The sequence below is a fragment of the Eulemur rufifrons genome, chromosome 29 (genome assembly GCF_041146395.1).
Source record: "Eulemur rufifrons isolate Redbay chromosome 29, OSU_ERuf_1, whole genome shotgun sequence".
Taxonomy (NCBI): Eukaryota; Metazoa; Chordata; class Mammalia; order Primates; family Lemuridae; genus Eulemur; species Eulemur rufifrons.
Genome location: NC_091011.1, coordinates 66,727,975 through 66,747,602, shown reverse-complemented (window position 1 = coordinate 66,747,602; position 19,628 = coordinate 66,727,975). Strand labels below are relative to the sequence as shown.

At 40.3% G+C, this 19,628-nt stretch overlaps 1 protein-coding gene across 3 annotated transcripts in view; it reads left to right on the top strand.

Moving 5' to 3' along the window:
• Positions 1 to 19,628, top strand: part of DOCK4 (dedicator of cytokinesis 4) — a 413,001-nt gene that overhangs the window by 275,750 nt on the left and 117,623 nt on the right. For all 3 annotated transcript variants that reach the window (XM_069462529.1, XM_069462528.1, XM_069462526.1), the window contains exons 17-21: positions 12,217 to 12,373; positions 16,975 to 17,072; positions 17,183 to 17,266; positions 17,437 to 17,537; positions 19,535 to 19,616. In XM_069462529.1, the coding sequence (XP_069318630.1) occupies positions 12,217 to 12,373; positions 16,975 to 17,072; positions 17,183 to 17,266; positions 17,437 to 17,537; positions 19,535 to 19,616 (522 nt within the window). The remainder of the gene's footprint in view (positions 1 to 12,216; positions 12,374 to 16,974; positions 17,073 to 17,182; positions 17,267 to 17,436; positions 17,538 to 19,534; positions 19,617 to 19,628) is intronic.

Sequence of the window (19,628 nt, the reverse complement as noted above, 5' to 3'; positions counted from 1 at the left end):
GGGACTCTTGGAGTCATGCCTTCCCCTGCCTTTCCCTCAACTACCTTCTGCTCATCCCCTGAGGCTCACCTTGGCCACAACTTCAAGAGCTATTCTGTTCCCGGCCCAACTTCCCACATTCCCAACTGGCCAAGTGCTCTCTCCTGAGCTCCCTGGGCATCTGCACACGTCTCTTACCATTGTTCTCATCACACTGTGCCAGAATTGTCTGATGATCCCTCGCCTTGGCTTACCCCTATAAATTTATGAGCCCATCAAGAACAGCAGCTGTGTCAGAGGGATTCTGGCAGGAGGCAGATGTGCAGTGAAGGTTTATTGAATGAATGAATGAGATTACAAACAAAAACTTTCTTTACCTTTGGATTACTGCTAATAAAATAAGTGGCAATACACAACACACCCAGTATTTTCTATTTTGATGCGATGTGTATTTATGTGTCCATTTCTTCAATCATTCATTTTCTCATTATTTGTTCAACACATGTATTGATGACAACTACAGCCAGGCACTGCTCTGGTGCTAGGAAAATAGTGGCAAACAAAACAGTCAATCTCTCCATTTCTGGCACTTACATCCTCTCTACTTCAGAAAATGACCTAAAGGAGCTAACAATGTTGAAATACAAAGAAAAAACTATTTGAAAGAATAGTAACCAGTAAAGCAAACAGAGGAACTAAAAGTACTAGAAACTGGGGATGATCTATTTATCATACCATTAGGTCTGAGTCTCCCTTATAAGAGATATATAATATGACAGGCACTGTCTTCAGCTGCGGTTTTCCAAAAAAGCATAAATGGTACTTCGTGTAGATGTCTACATGACATTAAATCTTGGCTCAGAAAAGTCCGGGCTGAGATAATCAAAACTGGGCTCCCAGTTTCCTAACAATATATAGAAGAATGATTCACTTCTATACAATATGTTACATGTGGACTCTCACCTACCGGTCAGAGGATGCGTCTTTGGCAAGTGCTAGGTTTCCAGTCAACTACTGGAAGACGCCTCTAAATGAGTGAATAACAGCAAGATTCTCAGTTGCTGATTAGCCAGATCCATATGCTTAAAATGCCAGAGGCCAGATAGCAGCGCTCCCTTCTCCGTGTGAGCATTTAGAAGTCCAGCTGGTGTTGATTCCCTGACAGAGGCTTGTCCTTGTGCCCTGGCCAAAACTTTTCTCAAAAACAGGGCTTTGAATCAGCTGAAGCCCTTACACAAAGTTTGACTTAGTACCCAGAATTCTAATCCATGAAGGAAAATTTATTGGAGCTTGAAAAATTTGTTCTCAACCACAAGGGAGACTCAGTCCGGTGTGTGTAGGTTGTCTAATTTGGGGCAGACCTACATGGTATAGACTCATCAGGAAGCATTAGCTCTACAGAAAACCCCCAAGTATCTGTGTTTTCTTACGCATAGAGTTATTTAGTGTTGCTTATTTAAAGAGTTGTGAACTACTTGCCAAGGATAACAACTTTTATTTTTAGTCTGGTTGATGCTGTGGTTTTCTTTCTCATAGTACTGGGCCAACAAGTTCAGTTTCAGCTTAAAGCCACTTGTAGTTTATGATTATAAAACCATATTTCCAGCATAATGTGTATCCTTCTTCTGCCATGGCAGGAAGGCACACAGCCTGCTGACAATTGCATACTTGAACTTATTATTTAAAAAGAAATAAAGAAAGATGGGGAGAGAAGTGGATTTCAAATCACTGGCTAAAAATTCAGTCCATTTAATAAGTGGTGTTGAGAGGCCTGGGATGAGTGCTGGAGTGTGGGGAGAATGGGATTCCCACCTGCCTCCTTACACTGAAACACACTCCAGCCTGAATGTAAGAAAGAAAACTGCTGTCAGAGCCTTAAAAATGTGGGTGAACATTTTTATAATCTGTAGGTAAGGAGGGATTTTCTAAGGAACTCTTAAATGTTAGAAATCAAGTATAAAAATTTACAAATTAGGCTACATAAAATTTAAAACTTTTTTATTAATAAAATCATCATAATCTAGGCTAAAAACATATGCCAAACTGAAATGTGTTTGCGACAGAACTTATAAAGGGTTACTATTCTCCATTTATAAAGAGTTATCACAAATCAGTAGGAAAAAGAGAAATTGATAAATGCTACAAATAGGCTATTTAAAAATAGTAAATGCAAATGTGTGAAATAAATACATGAATAAGTAAAGATATGTAAGTTAAAGAATGGAAAACCCTTTGGGGGAGGATAAGGTGGGAGAATTGCTCGAAGCCAGAAATTTGAGACCAGCCTGAGTAAGAGCCATACCCTGCCTCTACAAAAAATGGAAAAAATAGCCAAGCATGGTGGCGCCTGCCTGTGGTCCCAGCTACTCAGGAGGCTAAGGCGGGAGGATCACCTGGGCTCAGGAATTTGAGGTTGCTGTGAGCTATAATGAGGCCATTGTACTCTAGGCCAGGTGACACAGCGAGACCCTGTCTCAAAAACAAAAAAAAAGAAAAAAGAAAGAAAAAGAAAAGAAAGAATGGGAAAGCTTTTTTGCCTATCAGATTGGAAAAGATTTATAAAGCCCAAGATGGGAGAGTAAGGTTAAGGGAAAAATGAACAATCTCTTGCATTTGTAGAAGAAATGTGAATGGTAGTGTGTTCTGAAGAGCAGTTCAGCAATATATAGATAAGTTTTAAGTGAGTACATCCTTTGATTCAGCCAGCCCACACATCTTGGTGTTTATTGGGAGAAGATAATCAGGTAAGATGAGCAAAGATGATTCAAGGATGATCATTGCAGATTCCTTAAAATATGGAAAACATGGAAGTGGTTATTGCCAGTAACACAGGTCTCATTAAATAAATGAGTTATACCCATACAGTGAATGAAATACTATGTATTTATTTATATTTATTGAAATGATGTTTAAAGTATAATTTTATGTACATAGAAAATGCATATATATTGATAATGCTTTATAGAAGTATATATTTAGTATAATACCATTTTTATAAAATTGTTTAGCTACATGTCCATATGTATATATGTGCATAGAGAGATGCTTGGAAAGTGATCCTAAAATATTAGCAATGACTATTTGTATTTTCACATTGCTTAACTTTTTTGTTAGTGGACAAGTATTATAACATTAATAATCTTTTTTCATTTTGAAGAAATAAAAGTGAGAAGAGACAAAAGTTAAGATTAGCCTTAAATAATTTTATATTATTTAATTCTGAACTTTTATCTAACTAAGGACCTTTTTTCTGTCATATAATCCTGACAGTCATGTTTATGGTAAGCTTTTGAAGAAACATTAATTGTCTGAGATCTTTGTAAACCATATTCCATGTCATTCATTGACAAGTGCTATCTGTGATATAAAAAGTTGATGAGAGATGAAAAAAATGCTCTAAAAATGTGTCTTCAATTCTGTCTTGAGGATATACAGAGAAGAGCTATGGTTTGTAGTATTTAGGGTTAAAACCTACTTGCTCCTCATGTAAGTTATTACTTTAAAAGACTCGATCCTGCAGTGAGCTAAGAAGAAATCTACCATGTTGAAGTCTATTCATTAACCTAATTTGGGCCTAAAATTTGAGAAAGAGACAGAGTTTGCCTTTGTAGTGATGGGTGGACTCCACTTCTGGACATGTTCTAAGGAAACTGTTCTTATAGAGGTGTTACAGTAAATACTCTGTGAAAGACCAGGACTCATCCTTTAGGGAAGGGTCTAATGAATCCTAAGGGAAAAGACTTCTTTTAAGGACATTTCAACTTTACTTGATTGATTACCTGTTTTGAGTGGTTTCCAATGGAAATAAACTCAGAAATCTGCAAAAATATGGATGTCACAGCTCTAGAAGGGTAAGTGAAATAGCTTGATTAGTCATCATTAGAGATTTTGTCCTTCCAGAGCCCCTTTGACAGCTCTCAGAACATCATTAATATCCCCAAATGGCTGATGGGTAGGTTTAAAACTTCCCTTTGGAATTGCTCATTTGCTAATAATAATATTTGATCTTCTGGGTACCTGCTGGGGTAGAGACTTGTCTCCTGAAGCCTCATGTCCAGTGTCTGGAAGTCAGTGGTCTCCAAATGCCCCAGTGCCTTTCAAAGATACTGGTTCTCCACATTTTGTGAAGAGCTCCCCTACCCTCCATAAGGCTCATTCCATATGATGTTGCAACTTTCTTCCTAATTACTGTCTTCTACCAACTTATATTTTGAGGGCCAGTGAGGGAGAGGGAAGGATGGGGGTGTGGGTGTCTGTTTACTTTCCCACAATCAGCCCAGCCTCTATGCAGACTACTGCAGAGTCTTCTCCTGGTTGACCCATCCAGTTTCCTGTCCTCTTGGTCTTTCAGCCACTTCAACTCCAGCCAGCTTCATTTCTGTTCTGCTTCTCCCTGGCCACAACCTGGGCCTTGTTACATCCCCGCCCAGTGGGATCTCCCATTGACTAGCTAGATGGTGAGTGGGTGGCTGGCTGGCTGGATGAAATCATCCGGAACCACTTCATATCAAAAATCTTAAAGTCCCAATATCCTCACCACAACCTTCCAATTTTCTAACTATGCCTATTTTTCATTCTTTCTCTCCTCTAATAGACCCCTCCTGACTATTTTCTTCTCCTTCTTATTCAACGTATCTCTTAATACTTAGTTCTGTGCCTGCATGGGAAGTAAAAACCAGTCCTGGATCCATCCATCAACATTGCTGCCACCTATCTCTGGGCAGTTGGGTGTTGCTAGAGGAAGTCATACAGTTGTTAGGGGTTAGCATCAGCATGAGTATGGGTGCAGAGCCATCAACAATGCAGGCAAACTAATCAGCTCCCTCCTTCCCTCGGTCCCCATGAGAGCTCTTTATAAGATCTTACCATTATCCCTACTCCACCACTTCCCAGCTACTTAACAGAGAAAACAGATGACAGGAACTTCCTTAGCTTCCTGTGCTCTCTCCCTGCCACCTGCAAACTTATCTGCATCCTTCCTTTCCTTCTGGCTTCCTGTCTCAGGGGATAGGGCAAGACTCCCTTCTCTCCAAGGCTAATTCTTCCAACTACTTCCCTCAAGATCTTTCTGCCTCTTGACGCCTCTCTGGGACCCTGGTCCTCCCAATATCCTCTCCCTTCCTCCTGCATCTACAATTATTTCCTGTCTTCTGGTAGTATTCACTCAGATTATAAACATGCTCAAGCCTTTTTCTTTAAAAAAAATTTTTTTTTAAATAGCTACCATCCTTCCTCTTCCCCTCCTATCATGACAGCCAGCCTACATGGAAAGCCAGTTTTCACTCACTTCCTCTCCTTCCTCACATCCCATTTGTTCCCTAGGCTGTCTCTGTCCCCGCCACTCAAGTGAAGTTTCTCCCCTTCGGGTCACTAGGCCCATCCAGGAACTAAAGCTACTAGACACTTTAAAAATCTTTCCTTACTTGACTTCCCTGTAGCACGTAGCACTGTCACATTACGCTGCATCTTGAAAAGTCCCACATGCCTTTCTTCATCTGACAATGTTCTCCTGGGTTTCATCCTTTTTCCTTTTGGAGGACTCATCTCTCTTTATCTATACCTTAAATATTGGTGTTATCATGAATTTAACCCTGGGCTACCATCTATGTCTCATGCTTTCTAGGTCCGTCTCATCCACTCCAATAGGTTAACTCATTGCATCTTTGTGCCGTTAACTGCCACATCTGTTTTTCTAGTCTGAAATTTTTACCAGCCTACTGAACATCTTCAGTTGGTTTTCCCAGCGACACCTTACACTCAGCGTGTCCCAAACTGAGTTTTTTTTTTTTTTTTAATCTCACCTCCATCCATTCCGGCCATGAGCAGAAACCTGCAAGTTTTTCTTGACTTGTCACACTCACCCTCCACATCTAAATAGTTGGTTGCACAACTGGTGAGTTCCACCTCCTTGATAATAGTTTAATCCAAGGAATTTCAACCAGAGGCTAATATTAGAATCACCTGGAATTCTTCTTATTTAAGCCATCTGGGATAGTCCCAAAACTTTTTGTGTTGAAAAATCTCATGTTCCAGCCATACTAAATTACACAGAGTTGTCTGAATATGTCTGCATTTTTTCCAACAGTTATTCTAAAGATATTTTAGACTTATAGAAGAGTTACAAAAATAGTACAGGAAATTCCCATATACCCTTCATCCAACTTCTCCTTATGTTAACCTCTTACATAAGCTATAGCACATTTATCAAAACTAAATTAATCTTGGTGTGATACTGTTAACACAAAATTTATTTGGATCTCACAATAAGTTTTCCATGAATGTCATTTTTCTGTTCCAGGATCCATTCCAGGATCCCACATTCCATTTAATTGTCATGTCCCCGCTGTCTTAGACATGTGCTTTTATTCCCCCATTGCCTGTAAGTGTAGTGTGCCTTCCCTCTCTTAACTTTTCCTGTCTTGCCTGCTTGGTGACCTTCTTATTCTTTGTAACTGAGGTCACACAGCCCTTTCCCATACATCTTCCTTCCCTTCCCCACCAGAGCTGGTATCCAGTGGTCTTTATCACAGCTTTGTAGTCAGTATTAACAGGCTTACTAACAGAGTGCAGAGGTCAGACATGTAATGCCCTCAAGGACAGGGATGGTGTTCATTTCCTTGTTATATTCTTAGCACTGAATCGAAGGACTGGCAAATAGTAGGAATTTAATAAATGTTAATTATGACATTAAGAATGAATAGTCGTATTGAAAAAGTTCCTAAAAGAAAGGTATTTTGCCTCCAAAAACTATTGAAATCTGGTTTTCATTAACTGGTAATAATAGAGTTCTAAGTGGATTGTCTAACTTACTGCATTTTTAAAAATTTAATTCTCAACTTCCCACAAATTATAGATGCCCTAATTTGATTAATAATACCAGGAATTTCTGTGCCAGTTTTTTTCTTAATAAACTGTAGATGTGGATCTCTCAATCACATGTAATTGCAAATATCACATTTCTGGAACATGGCTCATGACCGACCACTGTAGTTCTTTCACATGTCTAAGACAGTGGTCAAAAAGTAGTCTAGGACATAATGCACCATTCATTGCTGTACCAACTGATTTTTATTCTGGGGGAAATAATAGACCATGAGCCAAGCTATATAATCTCAAAGAAGATGGAGACTACTGCCGCTATGGCAGAGCCTGCATTTTTAGTACTTCTGTGCGAGTCTGAGGGAGCACATCTCTCAGAACTGGTCAGAACTGATTTCACACCCCCGTATAGTAAAGCAGGGGGCTGGTTCTCATCTTTGTCTCTCTAATTTGTAGTCATTTAACTCCATGCCATTTTAAGATGACTTTCACAGATCCCAACCTATCAAAGCAAACACAGAGAACTGTCCTTTACTACGACAGTGATACAGTTTGGTTCCCCCAATCCAGAAGCAGCTTCAAGAGGCTGTGGTCATGTTGCCTTGTTCCTGCTAGAAAGAACAGCTCCATGAATCCTTCCTTCATTGATCTGCCATCATGCATGTACCGTAACACTTCAGCTGTGTCTGTGTCTCCCACAAGAGATGAGTTCTCTAGTGGGGAGGGCAGTGCCTTCTTATTCTCGTATCCATAACGCCTTGGTCCATGCCTACATTGGGTTTGATGGAAAAATACTTTCTATGCCAAAGCCAAAAGAGTTGTTTAACAGGTGTTCCTCAAAATGCAAGTGATCCGTATTTAACCACCTCATCAAGGTTAGGGGTATAACTGGATTTTACCATGATGACAAAGCCATCTCTCAACTACATGCAGTGAAAGAATCTTACAGCTACAGTTGGTGCTACTAAGCCTATACCGCTCAGATTCGCAGGCATTCAAACACCCAACCACTATTCTGTCACACTTGATATTTCCAGTTAAAGCACAAGCAGTGCCAAACCACACTTTCCCAGCCTCATTTCTGTGGCTTCATTGACTCTTAGCCCTTCACCTAGCAGGGAGACTGTTCATTGCCGTTTGTTTTCTGTGGTCCACACTCTGGTTCAGAATCTCACTCCCATTACAGACCCTTCTCCCACCTGGCTGAAGAATGCCGGGCGAATTTACCACTGATTCTCCCTCATTCCCTGCCTTCTGCTAGTATTAGGAGGCTGCTTGACTTTCTTGGCTTAAACTCTAGCTGATACCTGCTCCTGCCTTGTCGGGCTGCCTTCTGGAGCTCCACTTCTATTCCTCACTGCTCTTGAATCCCAAGTCTCCCATATAGATTCTCTCTCATCAAACGGAAGAACAAATGCTCTCTAGCTCATGCGTGTGTTTCTCAGCTCCTAGGTCGTGCCTCAGCTGCTCCTACCTGCCCTCCTCCCTGCTGCATCCAGGTCTCATGGTATCTTTTGCTCTGAGACATAAACTCAGAACATAAACTAGCCGTTTTGCTATGAGACTCATGAGCTTATTTCATGTGAAATTCTTTTACTTTCACACACCACTCCGAACCTCTCCCAGGGTGTCTCCTGCAAACATACCTTTGTTTGGAAAAGTGAACTTTTTTTGGCCTTTCTTAGCCATACCTACTAGTCAATATTCTATCTACAAATCAATAAATTTTAAATTCATTACAGCAAAATTCAAAACTTGGTTAAAACGACAGTAGAGGGAGGCAATGCTCCATAGTAGTTGTGAATACAAACTTTAGTTCAAACCCTGGCTCTGACACTTACTAATATTGTGACATTAGGCAAATCACATAAGCTCCTTAGGTTACAATATCCCGCCCCCACCTCGTAGGGTTGTTACGAGAAGAAAATGCATGCAAAGTGCTTAGCAGTGCCTAACATATAGTAAGTCTTCATAAATGGTAGTTGCTTGGATTGCTTTTAAAATCTCCAGTGTTCCTGTGATATGCTAAGGCTACATGCTGAAAACCTCAAAGAACAATAAAAGACATGCTATAAGATTTTCTGTGCAATTTCTTAATTTTTTCAAGAATAGATTAAAACTTCTAACTCTAACTTCACACCTAGCATAATCCTACTGGACAAAAAATCAGTTTTGAACCCCTGATAAATATTATATTAAAGTATTCATAGAGACAAAGAGTGGTAACATGCTTCTCTTTACTGAATTGCTGGACAGAATTCTCTCTTTCTCCCCTCCTCAAACCTTCTCTCTCTCTCTATCTCTCTCTCTTTCTCTCTCTCTCTCTCTCTCTCTCTCTCACACACACACACACACACACACACACCAGTGTTCTTGGTGGAAGGTCTTGAAATAACTCTTGTGTCCAGAGTATTGTTGTATTAATTATTATATTTTATACTTGAGTAAGGGTGGTAGAGTTTAGCTGTGAGCAGCTATCAAGTTGTCATGCCTCAGACAGACTGAGATGCTGAGGCTGGGGAAGAAATGAGAGCGAGTGTTGGTGGAACTGACTGGGCCCAGGAGAAAGCAGCCAACTCGTCTATTCACAGAGCCCCTAAGGACACAACACTGCTATCACATCCTCACTCACAGAGGTAGACAGTCCCATGGCAACCAGTAGAGCTAGATGAGGGTATCAAGCAGGAATCGAAGAGGCTGCCACAAGTGCTCAAGAGCCAGGTGGTTAGTTGGTTGGGAGAAGAGGTGATAAGAGATATATTTGTAGGGGCAGAATTTCTGTGAACAGATGGATCATACCAGACCAAGGCAGGCTCTGGCTTCTGGGGAGGAGGCCCGGGAATAGCTGGACAGAGAGTCTGGGCTGGGTTTGGCATGAGACTTAGTCACGATAGGAGGTGGTGGTTAGATGTATGGAGCACAAGTCAGGACAGGATGGAAGACTGAGCATGTTCCTAACCCAATACACCAGATCCAGGCAGGGATACAGTGAATCTCGGGTGCTGTGACTCATGCTTTGACGTGCCAAGGGGAGGGGGCTGTGATCCAGGGTTCCAGAACACTACTTTGCCTAAGCACTTTCTCTGAAGAAAGCATTTGAGAGGTTCACTTTATAATTATTCTTTAAACTGTGTATGTGTGTTTTATGCACTCTTCCTATCTATACAAAATATTTCACAGTAATAAAAGAAAGCATTTGGAGTTGTAATGTTAAAAGAGAATTATGAAGGCTGTTTATGATGTTTATTTTGGTATTTCTGTTATGGGGCAGACATGGTAGTAAGAACATCTAGTAATATTCTGATTCTACTTCTCTAAACTTGTTAGAGAGGTCTTTCTTAAAGATTTATAATTTGTCATTACAAAAGCAGTATACAGATAAACCAAAATAAAATAAAAACATCATATTCCCATTACCCAGATGATGGTAACTATTAGCTCCTTAGTGTATATCCTTCCAGATGTTCTGTATGGATTTTTTTTTTTTTACCCAAATGATACCATGTAATATGTATTTATTTTTAGTCTATCTTTTTTCAGGTAATGATTTTCCCATCGCTAAATTTTTGTCTCGTCTAGAACTTAGTCAATGTACAAATTAAAAAAAAAAATTGGGCAGGGCGCGGTGGCTCATGCCTGTAATCCTAGCACTCTGGGAGGCTGAGGCGAGAGGATCGTATGAGCTCAGGAGTTCGAAACCAGCCTGAGCAAGAGCGAGACCCTGTCTCTACTAAAAATAGAAAGAAATTAGCTGGACAACTAAAAATATATAGAAAAAATTAGCCGGGCATGGTGGTGCATGCCTGTAGTCCCAGCTACTTGGGAGGCTGAGGCAGGAGGATCACTTGAGCCCAGGAGTCTGGGGTTGCTGTGAGCTAGGCTGATGCCATGGCACTCTAGCCTGGGCAACAGAGCAAGACTCTGTCTCAAAAAAAAAAATAAATAAAAAAAAATAAAAAAAAATAAAATTGGACCAATCATCAGGACCATGTGTTACATTTGGCTATCTATATATATATATATTTTTTTGTTGTTGTTGTTGAGACAGAGTCTCACTTTGTTGCCCAGGCTAGAGTGAGTGCCGTGGCGTCAGCTTAGCTCACAGCAACCTCAGACTCCTCGGCTTAAGCGATCCTCCTGTCTCAGCCTCCCGAGTAGCTGGGACTACAGGCACGCGCCACTATGCCCGGCTAATTTTTTCTATATAGATTTTTAGTTGTCCATATAATGTCTTTCTATTTTTAGTAGAGACGGGGTCTCGCTCTTGCTCAGGCTGGTCTCGAACTCCTGACCTCGAGCGATCCACCCGCCTCGGCCTCCCAGAGTGCTAAGATTACAGGCGTGAGCCACCGCGCCCGGCCTATATTTTAAATGTTGTATAATCTAGAACAGTTCCTTTTTTGACAACACTGACTTGATGAGACAAGACCAGGCATCGTGCAGAAAGCCCCATCTTTGGGATTTGTCTGGTTGCTTCCCTGGGGTGTTGTTCAACGTGTTGCTCTATGTCTTGTGTCTCCTACAATGTGGAAGTTGAAATATAGATGTGACAGAGTCAGGGTCCACATCTTTTGTAACTGATGATGTCTTTGCGTCACCCTGCATTGGTGTATGACAACCTCATCCCCCCTCACTTGCAGTTGTTTTTGTCTTCTTACCATTGGGAAGTAATCTGTGTGTTGCTACGTTGGCATCATGTGAACATCCAATTCCGCATCAACAATCCTGCTGGTTTTAGCACTCAGTGACAATCTTGACTAAAATAATCACAGGGATATGAAATTGTGTTTTCTAAATCTGTAATTCATTTTACATTTATTATTTGGCATTTTCTGTGAACCCGAGATTTCCTTCATATAGTGGGACTCTTAGATTACCTGAAATACCATTTCCTTTAATTGCCAGTTTTCAAAGTAAAAAACTGTTTAACAGCTGCTTCAGATGAAATGTTGGAAGAATTTATGTTTTTCAAAAAATGCTTTATATGAATTTTCAAATTTATGCTTAAAATAATCTAAGCTATACCAGCTGTGTATGTTATAGTTGTATAATTTCTTGAGCATTTCCAATGTATCAGGGATTGTGTTAAAGGTTTTATGTAATCTAATTCTTATGACAACACAGTGAGGTTTTGGAGAATGACAACAGGAACCCCAAGTGGTTAAGTAACTTGACACAGTCACTCACGTGGGAAGTGGCAGAGCTGGGATTCAAACTCAAATTGCTCTGAGTTGAAAAATCCATGCTTAATTCTTTCTATAAATTTTTGCTGCATTTTACTTAAAAGCCAAATTCTACTTGTAATGCTTACTGTTTGGAATATTTCCCAGTTCATAAACACTAGAAATGGAAATTATGCTTAATAATTCTTATGAGGCCTCTTCCCTCTTCCCTTTTTTCTTTAAATATTTTTAACAGTGTGAAGAAAACACAAACCTTCAGGATACTACCCGCTACCTCAAACTTCCCTTTTCCAAGGGCATTTTCCTTGGGAATAATAATCAAGCCATGAAGGCCACAAAGGAGTCTTTTTGGATAACATCTTTTCTCTGTTCCACAAAACTCACACAAAACGGTAATGTATAAATACTGTTTTATTTGAAAGCCCTTATACCTGAGTACTTGTGTGAATTTTGGTAAGCATGTTTAGTAAACACCAAAGTTATATTTAAGAACTTCACACTAAAAAATTATTGATCCTTCTGTTTGTGATTGCTAATAAAATGGAAACAAATCTGACCCAATGCTCTGTTGAATGCATATAATTTAAGAAAGATTTCAAAATTATCCCAGTGTTGGAAACCAAGTACACAACTCTCCAAATAAACCATCGAAACCCAGCTGCTTTAAAAAAAAAGAGAGAGAGAGGGAGAGAGAAAAATACCACCACCTTAATCTCTTGTTTTATAGCTCCATAAACAGCGCTAATTACAGGCTTCAGAATAAAGGCTGTTTTTTGTTTAATTAGATGCATATTGCTTTTCTGTTCTAGCATTACTTTTTATGTCAGTGATTGTTAGCAAGTTATGATTAATAAAGTAAGCTCTTCTCCTTGGCAAATTGCTATGAAAACATCATCTGTAATGAAGGAAGTAAATTAAACATTTTTGAGCTCTTCATGGTTGCGGTATAAGGCTTTTGGCTAGCATCCTGAATGCTGTATTAATAAGTTACATTCAGTATATTGAAGAGAATCACTTCATAATAAGTTATTCTGACTCATAAAAACCTTCTGTGCCCAAACATGTATAGTTATTAGTTATTAGTTCTTTCTTAGTTCCTTCTTTTGTGTCAGAGAACAGCATCTGTAGAGGGAAACATATTTCTTCTCCACTGTAGTATCAGAAAAGTAGCAAAATGTAGCATTTACAATACTGACCACTTTTAAAATACCTCTCAATTTCAACATGAAATGCTGCTCTATTTATATAGAACACCAAGTTAAGATATGTCAAGTTATACCAGGCTTTATCTGTATTGAGTGGTTAATAATTTTACTTAAATAAAACCTCCATTGACATAAGTCTAAATGATTATAAAGCATTTACTAAACCTCAGGTATTTTTATGGGGCCAGTCTACCCCCATGGAAGTTATGAAGATAATAAAATCAACCTGTTATTGACTCCCTTAGAAGTTTCATTCATCCTGTGTGGATTAGTTGTATGTCTGTTATATAGCTTAAAATCACATTTAACTGAATGTCCTCTGTAGAATATTTGGGGATTGTATTAGTTATCTATTACTGCCGTAACAATTACCACAAACTTACTGGCTTAAAACAACATGGATTTATTGTCGTACAGTTCTGGGGTCAGAAGTCCAAAATGGGTTTCACTGGGCTAAAATCAAGGCATTAGCAGGGTTTCATTCCTTCTGGATGCTCTGGGAAGAATCTTTTCTCTTACCTTTTCTATGACCCCTTCCTCCGCCTTCAGAGCCAGCAGCATAGCATCTTCAAATCTCCCTGACTCTGATCTCTTTACGTCTTTTAAGGATCCTTGTGATTAGATTGAGCTAGATAATCCCGCATAATCTCCCTATTTTAAGATCGTTAATTTAATCAGATCTGTAAAATCTCTTTGGCCATGTAAGGTAAATGTATTCATGGGTTGCAGAGATATGTGGACATCTTTGAGGACATTACTCTGCCTACCACACTTGTAAACCTCACAGTAGATTCGTTCCCATCAAAATATTTGGCTCTGCATCCTGAATTTGTTTAGTTCTAGGGTTTAAGGTGTTAGAATTACGCGCACAAGATGGAGAAAACCAAATCCTGAAAACTAGAAGTTGCTATCTTTTAAAGGCAGAGAACATTTTTAGGTAAATATGGGTATGTAAACTATTCTTGAAATCATTATACTACACATCTCACTATATGGAAGGTGGGATCAGAATTCCATGTGATGCCTGGCTCATTTCTGTAGACTGATGAGTGCTTAATTATCATTTTGTCTTTGATTAACCTTGTCATTGTAAGACTACTCAAAATGAGCCAGGAAATGAATAGCATGTTTCAAGAGATGGGAAGGAGGAAGTTAGTTGGTCTTTCTGAAATTTACATGCTAGACACATCTCTGTATAGAAGTAATCCAGTTCCAAATTGGAATTAAATTGCTATGTGTTCGTTTTACTTGACTTGGAAAATATACAAATCCTATTTCCACTACAACTGAGCATTTAGTAAGTGATATGGTCTCTAGGAAGTTTCCTAGAGCAGATTTGCATGTCAGGATTCCTGAAGTGTGTCTGTCTGCACGCTCTGTTACTCATCATTGTTCATGGATAGCGTACCAAGGCCAGAGCACTGTGCTAGACATCTCTGACTGCTGAATCAAGTAGAGATTTTAAGCTGCTTAGTGGTAGAGGTCGTGTCATCCTTCTATTTTATAGCTCTTGGTAGATTGGGCACATAAAATACACTTCATAAATGCTTGTTAAATGGAATATAGAAAATCCATATTTTCATTGGTATGTCATAGCTTCTAATTTGCAACTAAAATATCTTCCAATGGCTGAAACAGAGACTTAGGAGATGGCAGTTTTGTCTTAACTCTGAGTACTTTGCGTACATGACTAATTACATCCAGACACACATAACTGCTTTACTCTTCCATGTGCTCCGTCATGAGCAGCCTAGAGATTCGTCAGCCTTCTTGCAGGAAAGACGGATAGGCTCATCCTGGTCTGATTGTCTGGGCCACTATGCTCGTTTTCCAGCTGTGCTCATGTGGGCCCTGGTCCCGGTTCCCCACTGCTGCCTCTGGTGCTGCCACTTTGGGACCAGCAGAGCCCCTCCCTGCCCCACCCCACTTCTTATATTGAGCAGGTCCCTGAACGCCCCTGCAACTGCTTCACTTTAAAGGCAGAGGAAGAGAGCAAGGAGAAGTGAGAGCTGGGATGGGGGCGGAGTAGGAGGTGAGAGTGAATGGCAGGGTTGAAAATGCACTGGGGGATTATAAAAGAGAAGATGCCAGGGAGGGGAGGCCTCCAGAAGTTAGATGCGGGAAGCAGGAAGTAGGTGGGAGGGAGGCAGCAAAGGGAGAGAGAACAATAGAGCCCTGACTTGGTCCCACAGGGCCCACTCTGTGAAAATATCCGATATGCCAAATATAACCAATCAGTTTTTAAAAGGTTTCAATCACACCCCCAGGACGTCTGAGTTACATATGAATATTAAACACTTTCAGGGATTTTTGGTTATGAAAACATCATGAATCTCTCTTTCAAAGTCAGTATTTGAAAAATTCCTTTGTATTTCTCATTCTAAGTCCTCCTCCTTTTATCTCTGTTTGTTGTAGATAAACATTCCTATTTAGCATTTAATTTCTTACTATTAAGTCCTTTGTGAAGTTTGTCTCTTGAATCTGGCTTTGGTGGAGCTCACTTTCTTTCTTCTTGGATTCTTCTGCTTTTTTTCATTTCTGTTTCCTGTGTCCTATTTTCTTTCTCATCTTAACTACTTCCTTGATTTCTCAGGTTTTTTGTTTCCTTGTTGGTTTGTCTGTTCCTCAACAAGTCTCCTTCTGATTTCTCCTGAAACAAGTGCTTTGAAGTACATTTCTCACTATTCCACCTGGAAAATGCATACTGGCTTCTCAATTGGCCAGTCTGGTCTGTCAGCCACATGACCCTGAGGCCAGTGCTACCAGGTCCCACGGCCCTGTGTGTGTCCTGCTTGCATGAACCTTGTCGGTGCTCACTCCCCTCCCTGGCCTCCAGATGCCAAGTCTCCCTGCTAGCTTTGGAGACTAATGAAGCTTGGACACCATCTTCCAGAGCCTTTCCAACTTCTGCCCAAGAAAGATAAAGGAAGAATCTATTCCTTCCCCATGTGAGGAGGTTCTCAGAGGACCCTGTTGGACTCAAGAGTCTGCATGTCAGTTTAGGAAAGGGAGGAAAATGAAGAGCTTGCCCAGAATCTGGGAAGCAAGACAGCCCATGGAGTCCAGGAACTGTCACTCTTGGTCCCAGAGCTCCCTAGGTGATCTGACAAATCGCTGGGCTTGTCATCATTGTGCAGGGACCTTTTAGTCCACCAAGTTTGGGTCTCTTTGTCAAGAAGACCTTTGTGAAGACCTTTGTTGTTGGGTGGGATTGGCTGCTAGGCAGAGTACTGTGTGCTGGGAGTCCAAACATGAATAAAGCAGGTTCCCAGCCCTTCGGAAAATCTCATCGTACCAGGCAGAGGCAGAAAATTATTCAACAAATATTTGTCAACTGCCTACTCTGTTCTTGGTGCTAGAAATTCAATAGTGCCAAGCTCAGCATGGTTTTTTTTCTCTTGGAGTTTACAGAATAGTTGGGGCATAGACAAATACACAAACAGCTGTGATAGTAAGATAAGTGCTGCTGTGATGAATGAGCACATGGAAAGCACAGTTAGCTCAGGACTTCGGGAAAGGCTTCTCGGATAAAGCAACATCTAACCTGAGAACTAAAGAATGACTAGGAGTTTATATGAGTCAAGAGCAAAGGGAGGGAGGAAATCATTAGAAGGTACTGGAATACATGCCATCCCAGAGAGGACTGGGCATACTCTGTGGGAGCCTGTAACCAGAGTGTCCAGGAGGGGTGAGCCATGTGGTTAAGAATTCAGCTTTTTCCAGTAGAAAACTTTCATGTTGGGACTGTTCTCTATTAAGGCAATTAATCTTCCTTTCTGTTTGGAAAGGTGATATGCTTGATCTTTTGAAATGGAGAACCCACCCAGACAAGATCACTGGCTGTCTCTCTAAATTAAAAGAAATCGATGGCTCAGAGATAGTAAAGGTATATACTATTTTGTTACTGTTTTCCTACCAGAAATTTATAGGGTAAAGAGCATTTGGAGGGGAAGGACAAATAGTATGTTATTCATTCATCTACCACTTCTTTAACAGTTTCTGCAGGATACCCTGGATACCTTATTTGGAATTTTAGACGAAAATTCACAAAAATATGGGTCTAAAGTGTTTGATTCTTTGGTAAGTTCAAATTCACTTAATTGTGTTTTAATAATTTGTCTCTCAATCTTGACTTTCATGAGGCTATTTCAGAAATAGGCACTTAATAATGTAAGAGTTCATTTTTAAAAGAATACACCAGAAATTCTTGGTTTGCATTTGGTTTTATAAAGCTCAATTTTCCTTTTTAGGTTCACATAATAAATTTGCTGCAAGATAGCAAATTTCATCATTTTAAACCTGTAATGGACACTTATATTGAGAGTCATTTTGCTGGGGCACTTGCATACAGGTAAGGCCCTTTATCTTGTAATTGCTTTAGAAGCGGTTCCTTTTGAGCTTTTTCTCAGCAGAGCAGCTATATGGGAAAATTTAAAAGGAAGTGTAGGAAGAAATGAAGCACAACAACTGAAGTGTCTATTGAGACAGTCTCTTCTTTCCTCACACATCCTTTTATAGTGCCTAGAACTTATTTTGATTAAAAAGAGGAAAGAAGAACTTGCTGAATTCTATTCCTGAGACCTAAAATATAAAGTTTTTTCTTCTTGTTTCTGTTTCACTTGGTCTAAAATGTCTGGTTACTTCACTTTGGCTATCGATATCCCCATTTAATCACTGCACTCCTTGACAATTTTAGATGTCTTTAAGAAAGAAATACGAATGGAAAACAACCTTTACCTTCATGCCTGTTGAAAGTCATTCATTCATTCATCTGTTAAGATTTACTGAGGGCCTGCTGCATGCCAGGTGCTATACTTTGTGCTGATAATGTGAAGACCTGGTCCCTGGCCTCAAGCAATTCCGTCATTAGACCCTTTGATAGGAGCTTCTATTTTAACTGCCCCTCCTTTCCGACCAGCTCAGATGGTGCAAGTGAGGCTGAGAGGGAGTGAATAAATGTCATCCTCTAGCTAGCACCTGCCTCCACACAGCCCAGCTGATAATTGCCAGAAGACAATACTTCTCATCTTCCCAGTCTTTGGCCCTGCTTAGATAGCCCTAGAATGTCCCCCAGTGTTCTGTGTCTCCGGTCCGATGCTGTCATTGCTATTCTCCTTCATTTCTACCTTATATCTTAAGCACCTGTGCATGTGCAAGATCATCTGTTCCCAGAGGTGAGTTGAAAGAGTGGGAATCAGGGTCACCCCTTTGCCCCCCATCTATGTGATATATAAAGGATAACAGGTAATCCGATAAACATTTGATCGTGTTAACTTGGGTATTCCTGACCATGGCATGTTAAGAATAAATGAAGGTATTTTTGTAAGCCTAGACACTCCATCAACACGATTTTTTGCCAAGGGAAATGCAACAGCAGGAATAGTTTTGGAATGTTGGCCCACTTGGCTTCACAATTTGAGCCCTCGCATGAAGTGGTCACTGCTTGCAACTGAAATTGTCACTGAAGGCTAGAGAACAAGAGTGTAATTTCTAACACTTCAGATTGGCCAGGAAAGCAGGATCATCACTCCTAAAGATAAATAAAGGCCTGTGGAATCCTCTCAGACTGTGGGTGGTCAGAAACTAACTGACATATTATCTTAAAAATAGTGCTCCCAAAAGCATCTATCTACTGGCACATCCAAGGCTCATTCCCTGACCAAGAGAAGAATTGCTGTGTGAACTGTTCCCTAGAAACTAAGAACTGACCAGAGTTTAAGGTGGCAAAACTGTAATTCTGAGAGTTGTGGGTTGTTACTGTTGGTTTTAATTTTGTTTCTTTAAACAAACAAACAAAAAACCTTAGGTTTTCTAGAAATTGTCTTTCTAAGGCACACTTTGACAGTAAGCCTTGCTCTTCTCGCAGGTCAGAGAATTGGCTTGATAAATCCATGGGGTGACTTGGAGTGGGGAGGTGTTGCCTTCATCCCTCCCCATGCCCCTTTTTTCCCTCCAGCTGAATATTTCACTCAGCTGTTTACCTGGTCACTGAGGAAGAAATCCCCATTAGCAGTTGCCAACGACTGACCGTGACAGTCGTACTTCCAGGTGCTGGCTTGGCCAGAGGCCTCTTCTCTCATACTGGTGTTTGCCCATGTGGGAGCATTGCCAGGAATAGCAGGGCAATGGAATGTGGCCAGATTGACTGTTGTTTCTCTCTTGGGCTTCTAAAGGGGCAGTGATGTTGATCAGATTTAGTAAAACTATATGTGGCAGTTTGACAGGAAAACGCGAGAACTGATGGGACAAGAAGCCTCCTTACGATACAAATAAGTGTTGGATTTGTTGGCGTTTAATTGAGATTTAGACCAATTCTACACTCTGCACATTTCTCCCTGTTTTTTTTAGAGATCTCATCAAAGTGCTGAAGTGGTATGTGGACAGGATCACAGAAGCAGAGCGGCAAGAGCATATCCAGGAGGTGCTGAAGGTGATGACGTGC